This window comes from Apodemus sylvaticus, chromosome 14 (genome assembly GCF_947179515.1).
Source record: "Apodemus sylvaticus chromosome 14, mApoSyl1.1, whole genome shotgun sequence".
Lineage (NCBI taxonomy): Eukaryota > Metazoa > Chordata > Mammalia > Rodentia > Muridae > Apodemus > Apodemus sylvaticus.
In genome coordinates this window covers 12,050,070-12,068,234 of record NC_067485.1, presented here as the reverse complement: position 1 = coordinate 12,068,234, position 18,165 = coordinate 12,050,070, and the positions used below count along the sequence as shown (strand labels likewise).

The 18,165-nt window shown below is 54.3% G+C and overlaps 1 protein-coding gene across 4 annotated transcripts; it reads right to left on the bottom strand.

Annotated features, from left to right (window-relative positions):
• On the bottom strand, positions 1-16,436 carry Pdlim7 (PDZ and LIM domain 7). Of its 4 annotated transcripts, none has more exons than XM_052156757.1 (13): positions 16,334-16,436; positions 15,287-15,393; positions 11,621-11,772; positions 11,506-11,536; positions 10,933-11,051; positions 10,206-10,342; positions 10,050-10,086; positions 9,018-9,085; positions 8,638-8,872; positions 7,398-7,578; positions 1,217-1,337; positions 1,006-1,121; positions 1-821 (listed from the first exon to the last, which is right to left on the bottom strand). In XM_052156757.1, the coding sequence occupies exons 2-13, from the start codon at positions 15,380-15,382 to the stop codon at positions 735-737; spliced, it is 1,380 nt and encodes a 459-aa protein (XP_052012717.1). In that variant the 5' UTR covers positions 15,383-15,393; positions 16,334-16,436; the 3' UTR covers positions 1-734. The 4 variants fall into 4 exon arrangements, with proteins under 4 accessions (XP_052012717.1, XP_052012718.1, XP_052012719.1 ...); XM_052156758.1 differs by lacking the exon at positions 10,933-11,051 and adding an exon at positions 10,584-10,600; XM_052156759.1 differs by lacking the exons at positions 1-821; positions 1,006-1,121; positions 1,217-1,337; ... (1 more) ...; positions 8,638-8,872; positions 9,018-9,085 and adding an exon at positions 9,092-9,841.
• Positions 16,437-18,165: the final 1,729 nt, after the last annotated feature.

Here is an 18,165-nt window from a genome sequence, read left to right as displayed (position 1 = left end):
TTGAAAAAAAAAAAAAGACTGGCAGGCACCTGGCGAGGTGGGTGGGAGCACGGCATGAGCAAGCGGCCTCTGGTGTGTAATAAGATACCTAGCAACATTGTCCAGGCATCCTGGGGCTTGTCCCTGGGTCCTCTCTGTGTCCACACTGTCCCCAGGACATTGCAGATCCCCATGTAGGACTTGAACCCAGCACTCCGTCCCGCCCAGCCTGACCTCCCCTCTGTTCTGGTTTTCTAGGCGTGGATAGTGGAAGGCAGACGATGTGTGTCTCACCTGGCAGGCACAGCCCACCTCCACCCTCAAGTCCTCCTACCAGTGGCTTCCTTCACATCTGTGGGCAGTCAGCCCACAGGGTCCAACTGTACTTCTTCCCAGTGACCATGTGGCCTCCACATCCCCAGGAGGACGAAGAGGGTCAGCCCCAAGCACTGTCTTAACCCTCAACCTCCTCCTGCCTCAAGTCCCACCGTTCTGAATGCAAAGCGGGCAGGCACGCAGCGCACAGCACGATACAGGTTTATTGTGGCACCGGAGTGAACTGGGGCTAGGAAGCCAGCACCAGTGAGTGAAGGTGGTGGAGGAAGTGTGGGAACAGGGATGGGGACGGTGAAGAGGGAACCCCAGGATTCTGGCCAGGAGCTGGGGCTGGGACAGCTACTGCCAGCCCTACCCAGGAAGGTAGAGGGTGACTGCTCTGGTTTTTCACCCTTCAGGTGGGGTAGGGTGGGAGGTACTCATACGTGGGAGAAGGCGTGGCTCTTACAGAGGGGCTTGTCCTTCTTGGAGTAGAAGGTCTTTCCTTCCAAGTTGATTTGACATATCTGAGGGCCAACAATGAAGGTCCAGTCACACAAGACTGGGGAGAATGGGAGAGACCCCTTCCCAAGCTCTCTGATATCCCACAGGCAGGAGATGAGAGTGGGGTAGGAAGGAACAGAGGGCACAGGGGTGGGGTGGGGGATGGGTGGCTGGGAGGGTGGGGGAGGTGGGGAGGGAGGTGCTTACTGCGCAAACAAAGCATGTATCATGCCAGCTGAAGCCCAGCGCTTCCAGGAATCGGTCTCCGGCATCGATCTTGAAGTCACAGCCGCGACATTTTGTGCCGAACATCTTCTCATAGTCTGGTAATGGGGACAGAAGAAGAGAGGCTGTATGGCACGTGCTCCCCGCCCCTCCTCGCCCGCAGTCCCTCTGTGCCTCTCTAGGCTCCACTCACCTCGCTCGCAGTAGGGGGCTCCTTCTTCCATGTAGAAGGCTCTGTTGCGAATAGGTGTCTTGCAGGCAGCACAGGTGAAGCAGTGCACGTGCCAGGTCATCTTCAGGGCATGCATGATCTCCTGGAAGAGGCCACAGCCACCATCAGGTTAAGCCCATCCCCCAGGACACAGGAAGGCTGGCGTGGCCCCTCCCACTGCTGTAAAATATTACATCTCCATACGGACAGCTCCCAGAGCCGCACCAGCCACCCCCAAGGTCCCCATCATCAGGTCCCAGAGTTGCATTTTCAAAAATCTCCAAGACTTCTCATCTCAAACGTCAAGAATTTTGTATGTTAAACCATATCTCCCACTAGTTTTTTGTTTTTTGTTTTTTTTTTTTAAGATTTATTTGTTATATGTAAGTACACTGTAGCTGTCTTCAGACACCCCAGAAGAGGGCATCAGACATCAGAGCTTGTTACAGATGGTTGTGAGCCACCATGTGGTTGCTGGGATTTGAACTCAGGACCTTCAGAAGAGCAGTCAGTGCTCTTAACCCCTGAGTCATCTCCAGCCCTCCCCCCCCCCTTTTTTTTGAGGCAGTCGCCTGTAGCTGTCTCTGGCTGGCTTTGAACCCCTGAAGATGATACTCCTGCCTCCATGTGCTAAGCGGTGACCTTTCAGGTATGTGCCACCATGACGCCAAACTCCCCTTTCTCCCATACCTTCATCAGTAAGTACTGAAGGGTCCACCTTCAAGACACACCCAGCCAGGTGACTGGCCTGCCGGGTACAGAGTTCAAACTCGGCCTATGAAGATCCCATCTTTAAAAGAGCCCGCGCAGGACCCAGAAGTCAGCAGGCCTGTCCTGTGCCCCCCACCCCCCTCCGTCACTCACATGTTGACTCTCATACCAAACACACCTGTGTTGGAGCTACACCCTAGCTCTCTGCCCGCCCAGACAGCTCCTCTCCTCCTTGTCTCCCCATCGGTGACTTCAGTTTGTGCATAGCTGTCACTTTCTCTACAGGGCCCACTCTGACACCAGTGAATACTTTAAGCCACGCCCCCACACTCCCCTCCAAGATCCTTTCTAGATGCAGAAGACAAGAAGCCTCAACTGCTCTCTGAACGGATCTACTCCAACAGCACCCAGCCCACTGTGGGTCCTCAGTGGACTTAGCTCAGCTAAGGAAGCAGAGGCTCAGAGATGAACTCTCCCCAGGGAAAAACTGGCCCTTCCTGGAATGGTTAGGTCCACCTGGGCCAGAGACAGTATGGGGCTCCTGGCGACAGCTTTATCCTCTTGTAAAGCCTAGCTCCCTATCTTAGGGACTGAGTACCTGAACCCAAGCTTGGGCTGTTTAGAAAATAGCCCAGGTTTGCGTCAGGGACCCAGGTTCCTTTTCTAGGCAGGATTTCTCTGTGTAGCCCTGGCTGTCCTGGAACTCAGTCTGTAGACCAGGCTGCCCTCAAATTTAAAAATCCACCTGCCTCTACCTCCCAAGTGCTGGGATTAAAGGCGTGTGCCACCACCGCCTGGCAGGGGCCCAGGTTCTTTTTTTTTTTTTTTAAAGGTTTATTTTTTATTATACATAAGCACACTGTAGCTGTCTTCAGACACACCAGAAGAGGTCATCAGATCTCATTACAGATGGTTGTGAAGCCACCATGTGGTTGCTGGGATTTGAACTCAGGACCTTCTGAAGAACAGTCAGTGCTCTTAACCGCTAAGCCATCTCTCCAGCCCAGGGGCCCAGGTTCTTATAAGGGCCAGATAGGGTATTCAGTGGGCCCAACTGGAGCCTGCCTCACTTGGGGATTGCTTGTTCTGCTTCCAAGGGTGGTTCTGACAGGTTCACTCTGAATGATTGGAATACTTAGATTGAAACCTTTTGTTTTTCTTGGTGCTGGAGATAAAAATCTAGGAGGACCTCATAGATGCTAAGCAAGCGCTGTGCCACCCTGCTACACCTAGCTCGGGTTTGGAAAAGATGCTTACTGACTCAGAAATACAAGCATGGCCGTGCCAAATGTAATTTTGGGGGCCATCTTAGCTCTGGCATGATCCTGGCTGTAGTTCCCATCCCCCACAGCGCCAACAGCAACTTTCTGAAGCTCATCTGATCTCCGTCCTCAGTCACACCGTCCTCAAGTGCTACCTGGGACACAAACCACTCTTTGGCACGGCACGCATCCTTCTCTGAGGGAATCCCCGCGTGTTTGCCTTCCTCTTAAGGCCACTTCCACGCACCTGCTCAAGTGTTTACTGACCGCCTTCTACAATGGACACAGTGTGTAAGTCAAACAGACTCTTGGCTCATGGTGTCCACACTGGGGGAGGCAAGATGGGTCAGGGGATAAGGATACGTAGAGTGAACCGTGGGGAGACGTGATGGGAAGGGTGGGGACTGAGAAGGTGTGGGGTGGTGGTAGGGCACTGAGAGGCAGAGGTGGATCTCTGAGTTCGAGGCCAGCCTGGTCTACAGTGTGAGGTCCAGGACAGTCAGGGCTACACAGAGAAACCCTGTCTCAACACGAAGGAGTGAGTAAATGACTGAATGAATATAATAAAAGGGTATTGAATGAATGAATGAATGAATGAATGCAATAGAAGGGTATTCCTGGTGGAGAGATGGATGTATTCTTTGAAGGAGAGTGGAGTTCAGCATCTAGCACCCATTTTAGGCAACCTGTAACTCCAGCTCCAGGGTATGTGACACACTTGTCTGGCTTCCGTGGACACTAGCATTCATTCAAGTGTGCACACACAATTATATATATATATTATATTTATATATATATATTATATTTTATATATATATATATATATAATATATATATGTGTGAGGTTGAAGAGGTTCTTGAGGTGTCAGTTGAGTCTCAGCTGAGGAAGGGTTGTGATAAGAGATGCTAGGAGAACACAGAGGAGTTGTGGTAGAGGGACCAGAGCTTACTGACAAAATAGAGCCAGAAGCAGGGAGTATTTTGAAAGGACTTCCAGGCAGAAAGGCCCCTTACTACAACACCTGGAAGATTGGTGAGGCAGACTTTTAACCCTGGGAGGTAAGTTTTTTTTCCTTTCAGGCAAATAATCAAATCCATCTTTGCTAGGTATGTGGCTACCCAAAATAAAGGCGATACGTCCCAGCCTCCCTTGCAGCTAGGTGTGATTAACAAGTGGGTTCTGATCAGCAGGATGGCGAAGTGACATCACCCTTTAAAGATGGGTGCCACGGAGCTGAAGAGACGGCTCAGTGGTTAAGAGCACTGACTACTTATATATATAAAATAAATCCTTTTAAAAAATTAAAAAAAAAAGATGGGTGCTACCTGCCTTCTTGTCCCCTTACGACATGGAACTCGCTAGAATGTAGACATTTCAGTCAAGGCTCAAGAGTCACCCTGGACTAGACATTCTGCAATATATATTGAGACTGTCTGGACAAGAAAACGAAGGAGCCTTAGTCCACTATGCAGTCCCAGGCTGTCCACCTCTGTGTGAAGCTACTGAAAGAGTTCTCTCTCCTTCTCACTAATCTGAGAGCCACATTGCGGACTCTGGCTCTACCTAACAGCCTTGCCTCTGTATCCAGAGAGCTCAACTTAGGGATGGATAGCAGGCCTGGGCACAGCTTTATACTCTTACCACACACACACAAACATGCACACACACATGCATGCCCCCCACATGCACGCCTACACGTGCCCACACACACACACATGCCCACACATACACACACATGCACATGCACACACACACACACACACATGCATTGCCCACCCCCCCACACACACACATTAGGTAGTTTCTTCCCCTTTCTGGGCCTTAGTGTCCATTGTATAGAATAGAAACCCACTCTGGTTGTCAAAACTTAATCTGTTCGGTGTCCCTGTCCCTCCGAGCCCGTGACACCTGCAAGTCTATATCCCACAGGGAGAGTACGTGGGAGCAGGGTCCTCTCAGGTCACAGGATAGACCTGTCTGCCAGGTTTGAACTCCTGCTACATACACAGATGTAGCCTCACAACCAGCTGTGCAGAGAAAAATCTGGTGTTATGCTGTGTTTAGCCTCTAAGAGAAGAACAGTTTGCATCGATGTTTTAGTTTGGATGTCTGCCTTTGCCACCCATGAGTCCTGTCAAATTATCTCCAGAGTCTCAGCTTTGTACACTGGAAGCAGTAGACACTGGACTGGCTGCTTGTGGCCTTCTATTTCTATTGGCAGCTGGAACCTCGACTGCAGAGCACAAGTGGCCCTCAGAACCCTCAGGCCTGGCATCTGCGGCTTTGATCAACCGTGAATCAACAATACTTGGAAAGCACTCGTGCCTGTACTGAACAGATGTAGACTTCCAGTTCTTGTCATTGTTCCCTAAACAAGCCAGGCACAGCTATCTACATTTGATTGAGGGGTCTAAATGACCTGGAGACAGACTGAAGCACAGAGGATATGCACAGGTTACGTGTGACTATAATGCCACTCTATAAGGAACTTGAGCACCAGTATCTGTGGGCTCCTGGATCCAGGCGCCCCCATGCCCAGCTAGGGTGACAAGCACACTGGGTTTTTCTGCATTCCATGTATCCCGTGGTGGATGTACTGCTCTTCCAGACAATAATGGAAGCCAGTTTCTATCTTTTGGGTTCAAATGAAAAGCCTTACGATATATAAGGCCCTGGGCTGGATCCCCAGTGTATTCTAAGGAATGCCAGGCCTCAGCAGCCTTATGACAAAAGCGTTACACAGTAGCAGGCACCCTGGCGTGCCATCCTAGTTCAGGAATCCTTCTGTCTGAAATAAATAAGCCCGTTTCTCCTGGCCATGTCTCTACTGCTATGGCAGCCAAGTGCAGTCCCAGGAGGCACAGCCCTCTCGTGACCACTTCCCTTCTTAGGGTGCCGCCATCCTGCTTTTATTTGAGGTCACCATTTGTCCCTGGTCACTGGTTCAGCTGGAGTTCAAAGCCACCTGTCAATGTTTGACAGGATGGAGAGTCACCTTCCTGGGATGATTGATTATGTGAGTCAAGCTAAGGCAATGAGCGTCCATGCTGGGGTCGCCACGTACCAAGTGGGACTGAGGTGTTTTCTCTCCCAGGGAGCTAACCTGGGGAAACGGAGCCTTGGAGGAACAGTGGCACTCTTCTTGACATTTCCCAGGAAAAAAAAGCATGCTGGAAATAAAGGAAGCCAACAAAGGTAGAAACAGGCAAACTCAGGGGATCATGGTACCAAGGCTCGGCGGCACCTGGAGTCAGCGCCTCCAGTCACTGGAGCCGGCTTGCTTCCCTTGCTTAAGCTTTTTCTGAGTAAAAGTTTGGTTGGTCTTTTAGGCTGGAAAGACGGCTCAGTTGTTAAGAGGTCCTGAGTTCCATTTCTAGCACTCATATGGTTAAATCGCAAGCGTCTGTGATTCCAATTCTAGGGGACACTGCCTTGTGACCTCTGAGAGTACCAGTCGTGAATGGGGTGCACATACATACATGTGTGCAGGCAAAACACTCTACACACATAAAATAAACACACCAAAACAAACAAACAAATAGCTAGCTGGTCTTTTCAGAGTATCCTGGCTAGTGAGGCTGTGGTGGTGCATGCCTTTAATCCCAGCACTTAGGAGATAGAAGGCAGGAGGATGTCTGTGAGTTCAAGGCCAGCCTGGTCGACAGCCATGTCTACACAGAGAAACCCCATCTAGAAGAACTGAAGAGAGAGTTACAAAGTTCACTGATACAAAGTGAAGCCATTATTAGAATGTTTTGCTTTTTTCAGGCAGTCTCCCTGTGTGGTCCAGGCTGGCCTGTCACTCACAGGCCTCCTGCTTTCTGAGTGCTGGGATTAGAAGTCAACACCACCGTGCCTGATAACGCTCTACAGAAATGGAACTAGGGCCTTGTGCGTGGTACACAAGCGCTCTACCACTGAGCTACAGTCTCCTCTGTTAGGCTGTTTAGGATCCTGGAGATTCCTGCTGATAGCACCACATCTGACAGCTGCCCCAAACTGCTAACATTTCACTTTCTCCCTTGCCCCTCCTGCCCACCTGGCCCACCTGCCTACCTGGCCCACCTGCCCTCCTGCCCACCTGGCCTCCCTGCCCACCTGCCTCCCTGCCCACCTGCCCTCCTGCCCACCTGGCCCTCCTGCCCACCTGCCCTCCTGGCCTTCCTGCCCACCCACCAGCCCCACTCACTCCAGTGATCTTCTTCTTGCATTTGGCACAGCTGGGCGCATAGCGCACATCATAGCAGGAAGGACAAAAGATAGCTCCCTTCTCCTCGAAGAAGCCACCCTCTTCCAGGACCTTTCCACACTGGCTGCACACAAATTCCTCGGGATGGTATGCGTGACCCAGGGCTACCAGGTATCGGCCGCTGCAGGGAGAGGGAATATGTGCAAATGAGGCAGGGGCTCCAGGAGGAAGGCGGAAGCTTCTTCTCCTGTCATCAGGAGACAGCATTTGTTCTTACGCGAGTTGGTTATTCATACAGCAAGATGGACCAAAAGCAATGAAACCCTTATATACTCTCTTGACAATGGAGGCACCCTGGTGTGGGTGGAAGTTGACGATTTGAGTCTCCCAAAACACCCCGGGGACTACTGTCCAGTGTGAAGACAAATAGCTTGAAAGACCCTGGTGAACAGCTTCGGCTTGCCTGTTCCATTTGGCGAGACCCCTGAGTAGGGGTCTGCGGGTCCTAGATTAAACAGGGGTGTCAGAAGGAGGGGATGTTCTACAAATCCTCTGCCTGAAAGCAAACTGGAGACCAAAGCAGGCCAGGGACAGGGCCAACAACTAGGAAGGTTCTAGAATCTGCCTCTGAGGGGCTGTGTTAAGCAGTGCAAAAAGGGAGGTACCCGTGGCCTCTTGGCCTTTAGAGACGAGGCCCAGCAGAGGCCGAGCTTTAGGAAGCAGCGGAGGGGGAATGGAGGCCTTTCTTTATCCAGAGAGTGGCAAAGCGACAGACACATCTCTAGGGTGCCGCTGGCACCTTCCTGGTTTCCCTGCTATAGACGGGTGTGAGTATGGTAGGAAGTACAGGATTAAGAACCGGAGGATCGGGGCTGCAAAGATGGCTCAGCAGCTGACAGAGCACTGGCTGCTCTTCTACAGGACCCAGGTTTGATTCCCAGCACCCATATGACGGCTCACAGCCATCTAAACTCCATCCAGTTCCAGGGGAATCCGACACCTTTTCTTGGTGTCTGTGGGCACCAGGCATGCAAGTGGTGCACAGATCCACATCCAGACAAAATGTGCACCCATGTACAAAAACATAAACATTTAAAAAGACCCGAGGATCCAGGCTAGATCCCTCCTTAACCAAATCCTTAACTCTCTCAGAGCAGCAGCAAAGGTAGGATAGATATAGAAGACAGGCCAGGGCCAGGCTGCAGGGCAGGAAAGATCAGTATTAGAAGGGAACACTCACCGGATGATTTTGTGGCACTGATGGCATACAGGAGTCTTGCCATTGTTGCTGCCCCCTCCTGTGCCCCCTCCAGCTGCGGCCTGCACTATGGAGGTGCGGTTCTGCAGAGGCGTGGGTGTGGCTGGTTGGCTATGCCGGGTCAGGACTGTGCTGGTTTTGTCTGGGGCATAGCGTTCAGCAAATGCAGGGTCCACGGCCCAGGGTGGGCGGCTGGTGGGGCTGGGGGTGGTGGGGCCTGACAGCCAAAGAGAGTAGATCCAGAGGGGTGCTCAGGGAGCCCAAAGGGCAGAGGGTAGAACCCAGGGTAGCCTTAAAAGCCCACCACCCCTATGTCCATGGAGGCTACCCACCCTTCTTCAGCCCCAAGCCCACTGTCTTACCAGGCCAGGATTCCTGGGGTATAGTTGAGGCTGGGGCTGGGGCTGGGGCTTCTGTCCTGGGCACCTGGCTGTAAGATCTGCCATTCAAGGCCCTGCCTGGTTGAGGCTTTGGGTGTGGTCCCACCCCCTAACTTCAGCTGTGCTGCCCCCATGGGTGGTGCTTGCATACATTGAGGAGCTGCTGGGATAGATTCTAGGTCTCTTTGGGGTGAGTAGGAAGGGGTGCTTCCTCTAAGTAGGGTACAGCTATCTGGGCTACTGTGTAGAATGTGGAAGCAGAGTGTGCTCCCACTCCTAGGGCAGGCTTTGGGTCTCCTTTTATCCAGGAGAACCACGTGGGTAAGGCAGAGCCATCTTGGTTAGGTTTTCCCTCCCACCAAGAAGCAGGCTGCAGGACCCACACCAAATCCAAACCATTTGGCATCCCAAACCTAAAACATAACCAGACCCAAAGATGGGAGACGGAGGCATAGGAAGCAGGACTGAGAACGTTTATTTCCATGCTCAAGGCCACGCAGACCTGGCAGACAGTAGTACCACAGGGCCAAGAAGGAAGGCAGTGTCAGACGAAGCCAGGCCCTGTGCCAGGCCGGCTGCCAGGACCAGGCCAGTAGGAGGTTCAGGCTAGGGGCATGAAAGCGGTAGGCAAGAGCTCGAGGCACCCATGGGGCACCCCGGGAGCGAGTAACAGAAAGGAAGCAGAGGGCAGTAGGCTGGGAAGGCCAGGCTATGACTGCACGTTGAGCACGTGGGCAGAGCGCTGGTGGTGCCAGTCCCGGAGGCGTGTATAGCGTGGGCTCTGTAGCTCCAGGACATACTTTTCCCTGAGGGGCAGAGAGAGAGAGAGAGAGAGAGGAGGAGGAGGAGGAAGCAGGAGGAGGGAGAGATGGAAGGGAGGCAGGGAGGATGGAGGGAAGGAAAGGAGGGACAGCAGAGAGCTCTGGCAGGGGACGGCCAGGAGCACCGAGGGCTGCTGGCTGGAAAGGAAGAAGGGCAAGGTCAGGGAGAGGGGCCAGCGCGGCCGCTTTTTACCTTGACTTCTTCATGACTTCCTCATCCGGGTCTTGCACTGAGAGGAGAGGCGGGCATTGATCAAGAGAAACAAGGCTCACCCCAGCCTTCAGTCCCGGCAGAGTTGGGCCCAGGCTAAGGCCAGGAGAGTCCGCCCTGACCGGGGCCAGCACTTACTGAACTCTGTGCCCGTGAGATGGGCAAGGATGCGGAAGGAGCGGGACTGGCCCGTCCCCGGCCGCGGCCGCCAGTCTTCCGTGTTCTCCATCAGCCGCTGCTTGCTGGCATCGGGGACCAGCTGTCTGAGCAACTGTCTATGGGAAGGGTAGAGCTCAGAACCTCCGGCTCTGTGGGCACCGGGGACTGCCCCTCCCAGGATGTGATGTGCATGGGTTATGGTGACAGCTGGGGGGCTGGGGGAAGAGGGCGAAGCGAAGGGCTTTGTTGGGTAGGTGGGTAAATCAGAGGGGGCAGGACAGGCAGGGCAGGGAGGGGCTGCCACCCAGAGTGCCAAAAGGAAGGGAGGAAAGTGACAGGAAGAGGGGGCTCACTGACTTGTCAGGGGTCTGCACCTGTGAAGGAAATAGACAGATAGACAAATAAAGGGACAGATATAGGAGAAGAAAGGCAGGGGAAATGAGAGCAGTGGAGAGGAGGCAAGGTAGCCATGAGTATGAGAGACTCAGCCGGCTCAACACCACACCCCAACCCCAGGTCGCCCAGCAGGGCCTCAGGTAGGGCTCTATTCCTGTAGCCCCACCCAGCTGCCAGGGCTTGCTGCCACACGGTTAAGGGGCTGGGGTCCGGCACAAACTGAGCAGTAGCAGGCAGCTTGCGTGTGTGCTTGAGAAAGGACTAGACAGTGTGCACAAGAGGCAGGAGTGAATGGGCGGGGCTGACATACCCATTCTGCGGCGGGGTGCTGTCAGTAGGTGGGGGTGCCCCGAAGGGCCGGGCCGTCTTGTTGAGGGAGGCGCTTGGTGCAAAAGTGTACCTCGGGGGGTCGGCGGGAGGGGTCAGGGCCTGGGCGGAGACAGAGCCGGGCAGGGTGGGTGGGTGGGAGTGTGGAGTGGGGTGGAGGTGGGAGTGGCGTCACCACCAACAAGCACAGTGACAGGTCCGGCCCCACTCTTACACATCTGGCCAGAGGCTAAGATGAAGGGGTAACTACGACCTCAAGGGGCCCATTGACAAGCGATGAATTCAACCCACTCTGGGCCAAGGGGACCAAGGGTAGGTAGGTGCACACAGCACAGGCTTGTGGGAAGAAGCAGGCAGACAGACAGGCAGGCACGAATGGCGCCCAGACCGTGCGGCAGCTTCTAGCCCCACTAGGTCCTGGTTCCCCAGACCCCGCCCATTCTGATATCTGCCCTCTGCTCTTAGCTAGAGGGTCCCAAGGCTGGGCCAGGGAGGGTAGGTCAGCCCAGTCTAAACGCCTCCCTCTCTCAGCCAGGACATCTCCTATATAACTTACCTTCTGTGGTTTGCTCTGAACAGGCTGGGCTCTGGAGAAGAAGAGAGACGCAGTCATGGCAGGTAAGCGAGACTGGAAACTATGCCCACCCCCTTCCGCCTATCAGCGTCTGTACCTGCTAAGACCCAGGCTGAGGCGCTCCCCACAGGCGCGGATCTTGTTCTGGGCTTCAATGTGCGTGAGGCCTCCTGCGTTCTCACCGTCGATATTCAGTACCCAGTCTCCCACAGCCACCCCGGCCTGGGCAGCTTTACCACCAGGGGTGAGCTGTGGAGAGCAATGGTCAGAGGCCCATGGGTGCATATCCAGGCTGCTCCCTCACAGTCCAGACACAGTTGGTAAACAGCCACCTTCAGGCTAGTGCCCACACTTGCTAGCCTGAAGCTAGCCACATCAAAGGAGGGCTAGGACCACAGCCTTTGATGGCTGTGTTTTCTGAGGCCTTTATAGGCTGGCTGTTTTACCCACCAGCTTGCCCTCCCAAGACAGCCACCTACCTATGTTGCTGAAATTGGGCTACAAATTGATCGGGGTCACCTATATCCTGTTAAGTGTCCCATCTCCTATCTGAGAACTACTACTGCCCCCACCCCCATCAAGGCCAAGTTCTGGCTCCTCCCCACAAACTGGATGCCTTCGCTTGCGTGACTCCATGTTCCTTTATTTTTTTACTTTCTTTTATTTTTGGTGACCAAGGCTCACCGCTCGCCAGGAATCAGCCAGTGCTGGTGGTTATCATCCCACCAGGCCTATGGGGTTCCCCCACCTGCCACACAAACCAGGAATTCCCAATTCAAAGCAAAAAGGACTGGGGGCATGGTGGTCCTCCACAAGTCTAAAATCAGGGGGCCACCCGACCATCTGGTACCACACAAAGCATTTACACTTGACAGGTAGTAGGAAAAGTGGGGCGTAGGATACCCAAGGTCTCAGGAGGCTCCCCAGGTCAGCTAATGCAATATGTACTGAAGCAGACAGAGAGAAGACGTGAGGGACCTCACGCGGAGACTGCCAACTCTGGGACAGAAGAGGGAGCTGGACTTGACAGCTTTATTCTGTGCCTGAAGGGGAGGTTAGCAGAGGAGCGAGTTGGTGAGTCACAGCCCTCTTTACCTGCCAGCGCACGGTAAGAATAGCAACTCACAGAACACCTAGGATCGCCACCGCACCTTCCAACACGCTTGCAGGATCTGGGGATACACCCTGTTCACACTCAGAAAATACTGAACTGTGGAGCACCTGAACTCAGTCACCCGGCCAGCAAGGGGTACAGCCAGGATTTGGTCGCGACTGGAAGGCTCCACTACAACAGGGCACAAATGAGGGGTCAATGCACCCAATAAACACACTGGGATAGCCAGATGTATGGCATACACCCACCCAGCACTGGGGAGGCAGAGGCAGCTGGTTTTTTGTGAGGTCGAAGCCAGCCTGCATAGTGAATTCCAGAGCAGCCAAGACTACAGAGAGACCCTGCCTCAAAAACTAATAAAATTGGCCTGGAGAGACGGCTCAGCAGTTAAGAGCACTGACTGTGTTCTTCCAGAAATCCTGAGTTCAATTCCCAGCAACCCCATGGTGGCTCACAACCATCTGTAATAGGATCTGGCGCCCTCTTCTGGTGTGTCTGAGGACAGTTACAGTGCTCTCAAATCAATAAATCTTAAAAAAAAAAATAATAAAATTAATTAATTAAATAAAATTCGGAGGAAGAAAAAAAAAAGACTCTGGGGTACCAGGCAAGGCATACCTGTAATGCCAACACTATGATACGCTAGGCAGATGCACTGACAGCTCAGCTCAAGGCTAGACCTTGTCTGAAAAGACGCCCCCTCATTCTGTGGCTACGTTTGGGGTCTGCTTGCCCCCTCTCACCTTTATGTCACTCCAGCAATCCCTTAATAATGGGGACAGGGAAGCACGCTGGAAAGGGGAAATGACTTAGTCACAGGCACGGTGAGTCAACAGATGGAAACCTGGTTTAACCACTCCTTCCTACACAGGCTGCTTCCTGAGAGGTGTGGGGCAAGACCAAGGCGGGGGTCTCGTGAGGAGGAGCGGCTGGCTCCCTGAAAAGCAGTGGAGAGGTAACTACTTCCTTTGTGGGGTGTGCAGGGCAGGCATGTGACGGGTAGGCCGATGGTCAGAGTTGGAGAGAGGAGCACCACAGGGAGGACCGTTTGGGAAGAGAGGCTAGTGAGATTAAGGAGGGGAAAAGCCAGGGGGCTGGACAGTGTTATGGGTGTGGGTGAGTCAGCTTGGGAGCTCCACTGAGCAGCCCAACCCCCAAATCCCAGACATTACCTCATCTTCCAGGCCTGGGCCCACAGCCAGCCCTAGCCCCTCCTTCCTCCCTCCACTCTGGGGTCAGGGGAGGGATAGCGGGCTGGCCCAATTTAGAAAAGACCACCCCACCCATCAGGGCCTAACTCACTCCAGGGCAGGGCTCAGCGGGCGGCCCCACCCACGCCTTAAGGCCGCTGACAAAGGAGTCCAGGGGCCAGCAGGGGCCAGCTTGCCCCCAACAGGCACCATCTGCAAGGCCTTCATTACCAATGAAGGAAACCAAGACCTGCAGCACAGTGGCCAGCACCTTCCCAGAGGGGAGGAAGAAACCGTAGGATGTGTGTGGGGGAAGGGTCTACGGCCCTGAGTCATCCTGCTGGTTGGAGCAGATTCCAAGGCAATTCCAGAGAAGCATCCTGGGAAGAACATGCCTGCATGCCTGCCTGCCCCGACCACCATGTTTGGCTCTCCCTGAGAGAAACAGCCTTGATACCCTCTCAGGCTGAGCACTGCCTGGAAAGTCTCAGGCCCCTTTGGGCTGGGCTTGCCCTGGGCTTCCTGCCAACAGCTGCCTGCCTACACTGCGGCTGGGTGGGCCTCTCTAGGCAGGCGGATATCAGGGCAGGAAGTCCCTGCCCCCTTTTTGACCCCCTAGGCCAGTTAAGAGATACCAAGCTGGAAGGTTGGCCTCACCCACTCTGGGCACAAAGTTTGCTTTGAGTCCTACTGACACAAATGACTGAGGGCCAGGTGAGGGGCCTAGACCTAGGCTAACCCTTTTGGGCTCTGCTGACTAGCCACTGCAGGCCATCCCAGCTGGGGCTGCATTCTTGGGCTTATAAGGCAATCCCCCTGCCGCAGGGAGGAGTCAGCTCCTAGCTCCACCCCCCCACACCAGGATGGACTGAGGAATGGGAACAGGAATCCTATAGGCCAGCCTCACTTCACCTCTGCTTAGGGTCAAAGGCCACAACAGTCTGACTAGCGCCAGCCTGACTGAGACTCAGTCCTCACACAGGCGAAACATACAGAGAGTACAAGCCGTTTTGTGCCTCAGTTCAAACCCTGGCTCTGCTGTGGACTTGCTGAGTGACCCTCCAAGTTCTGTCACTTGGAGAGAAGCATGGTGACAATTGCTATTCCTTGAATAGCAGTGAAATTAAAGTTACATCCTGCTGGGGGCCTGGTTCTACAAGCTGCTCTTCCAGCTAAGACACTTCTTGGAGACACCAGCCTCCAATACTGAAGGAGCAGGCTCCACCCTGGCACTCACAGATGGACGGAAGAGCATCAAATACCAAGTCACAGTAGGGAAGCTGGGAACATCTCTCCACTCTCCACCTAGGCGGGAGTCCTGGTAGTAAGTATGCGTTTGGACCTGGATACCCCTGTCCTATTGGTTCTGACTTGCTCCTGCCGTTTTCTCCCCCATGATCCTCTGGAAACCTGAGCACCCAAGAACCCTTGGGGAGTTCGTTCCCCTGTCTAGGCTCACCCGAGAGATGGAGAGGGGCACATTGAAGTCCTTGCCCCCTTGCAGACGGAAGCCCCAAGGGGCTGGCCCCTCCAGCACAACCTTGAAGGTATCCATGGTGCGTGCTCCTGTGAGGGAGGGAGAGAAAGTGTCTGTACCGCAAATCAGCAGGCAGGTCCAGATCTGGGCACTAGCGTTGGCCAGGTACCAAGAAGGCACGGGCGGGAGCTCAGCACACACAGGCACTGGGAGGCAGGTATCTCTTCTGGCTTGGCTGGACTCCTGGCAGGCCAACCTCTCACAGACAACAGAGGGTGGTTCCCCACCCTGCCCCCAGCCACTGGGAGGGTGAGGAGAGTCCTCATCAAGCTCAATTTCTTTTCTCTTCCAGGGGTTGGCTGTGGGGTTAATTGGCACTGCTTTGCCCAAGCTAACCTGGGAATCTCAGAAGGGCGGCGGGGTGAGTCAGGGGCCAGCTCCCCCTCCTTCCCCGGGTCCCGGCAGGCAGGCCGCCGCTGGAGCCTGCTCGGACTATATAAGGCGTGTAAGCTGACACTAGAGAGCCCGAGGAGGGTGCACGTTAGGGGCTCGGGATATGAGGGGGAGGGGTGGGGAAGGAGGATTCTGGAGCGGGTCCTAGCCATTTTGGGACAGGTCGAGGCTGCTGATGGTCAGGGTGGGACCCCTGAGCTCTGTAAGAGGAAAAGGAAAATGGGGTACTGGCCCTGTAGAGAGCGACGGGGGCCCTTACGCATGGCCAGAGAGGGGATCCTTTCTGGAAGCCAGAGAAAGTGGTGCCACCCACGCACGATGCTCCCTTGCCAACGTGACTCTGTTTCCCTTCGTCTCCCGCTCTAGCCCCGCGCTTGGCCGCGTCCCCACCGCACACGGTGGCGCAGGCGCCAATCAGCCTCACTTCGCCGCAGGAAGGCGGGGGCGGAGGCAGCGGCCGGAGCCAGCCGAGGGAATCTGGCACACTCCACGACCGCCCACGCCCTCCCCAGCGCCTCAGCAGGCCATGGGACCCCGTAGGGTGCAGCCCCGGAACCCCCTCGAGGACGCCGGTACCTGAGTGCCCGGTCGGGCCGCTGCCTGGCGGCCTCCGGGAGCCGCGATGCGATCGGCCGCTGCGCTCTGACCCCGCCTCCGCGGACGCCGCGCATTTAGAGCCCGCGGAAGGGGGCGGAGCCCTAGGCCACACCCTCTCCAGGCCACGCGAGTGGACATCCCGGGGTCGGTGGGAGGCCCCACCCAGTCCAGAAGCCCTGAGTCTCCAGGAGAGAGAAGGCGAGATCGGGCACTTGCCCTCGCGAGCCCGGTCGCTGCCCAGCCTATGCCCCACTCCAGGCTCTCGCCCAAACCACTTGCGCCTCCCACTGGCGGACTGGAGGAAAAGCATCCTTTTGAAACACTAGTTGATTGGTCTCTCATCTTATTCTCCCTTGTAGGGAAAAATGGCATGGCAACACTTTTCTGTTAGGGATACTGTTAAAGGACAATATGGTCGGCACCATCAGATTTCAGATTCTCCAGGAACAGGAGAAGCGAGACAGGGTAGTTTCAAGTTAGGTTTCCTGGCGCTCGGGATGTAACTTAGAGGTAGGGCTCAGTGGCTGAGCTCGCTGGAGGCCTTTGGTTCAGTCCTCAACACCAAACCCAACAAAAGGCTTGCAGGGCATAGGAAATAAGTAAATATATACCCAGTAAGTACCAACGGGGGCGGGCTTAGCTCCTCTTGTTGCCTGACGGTGTAAGGCCACGCAGACAGCAGTCCATAACCCCAGACTTCCACCCAAGCGCCCAGAACCACCATTGGAATGGATCGTTTCCCACTTAACTGTGTACCCCAGTCCAAAGTACACAGTTTTTCCAATGCGGTTGGGATGGAAGGATTGTCACAGAGTGTTCTCAGAGCCCCTATATTATCTTCAGCTTTAGAAAAGGGTGGGCAGGAGGGAGAGCTGAGCTCTCCTGAGTCTTTGAGTGAGTAGTGAGGTGCACAGCCTCCCCTTGCCCAGCCTCCCACCATCATCACACCCTCTCTTCCCCATCATTGTCCCAAGTACACAAACTCCCAGGGGAGTTGTCATCCTTGAAGAAATCCTCTTCAGGTGGGTCTCTGAGGTCAAGGCCAGCCTGATCTACATAGTGAGCCAAGACAGCCAAGGCTACACAGAGAAGACTTGTCTCGAAAAACAAGAAGGAGGAGGAGGAGGAGAAGAAGAAGAAGAAAAAGAAGAAGAAGAAGAAGAAGAAGAAGAAGAAGAAGAAGAAGAAGAAGAAGAAGAAGAAGAAGAAAGAAGAAGAAGAAGAAACTGCCTTTATCTGTCTGCTATGCTTCTGTCTCTGTCACCTTCTCCTCTTTGTCCCTTGTCCCCTATAGGACTCTTGACACTTTCTCCAGGACTCCTATGACCTCAGTCAAGTCAGTTGAAGCCTTCAGGGTCCATCCTGTCCTACCAAGGAATGCTGATCTATACCAGGTTGGTCAGGTTTATTTTCCTTCCTTCCTTCCTTCCCTCCTTCCTTCCTTCCTTCCTCTTCTTCCCCCACACCCTAAGATCCAGTGCCGTCTCCTCAGGCATCAGGCACACACACATGGCGTACATACACCTGCAGGGAAAACACCCATACACACAAACTAAGGTCTCCTTGTGTGGCCTGGCTTGAACTTGCATGGGTTCCCAGATCTTCCAGCTCTGTCCCCGGAGGGAGGGCTGAGATCACACCGCCAATCCAGCAGCTCCCCATCTAAAACCACCATCTCTCTGGCTTCAAGGCTTCCTTCCCTCTGTACCACATCATCTGCCTCCTGTCTTGGCCATCTGGTCACTAAACTCACACCGTAAGAGCCCTTACTCTCCTCTGGCTTTCAACAACACCAAAAATGGCTCTTTCCT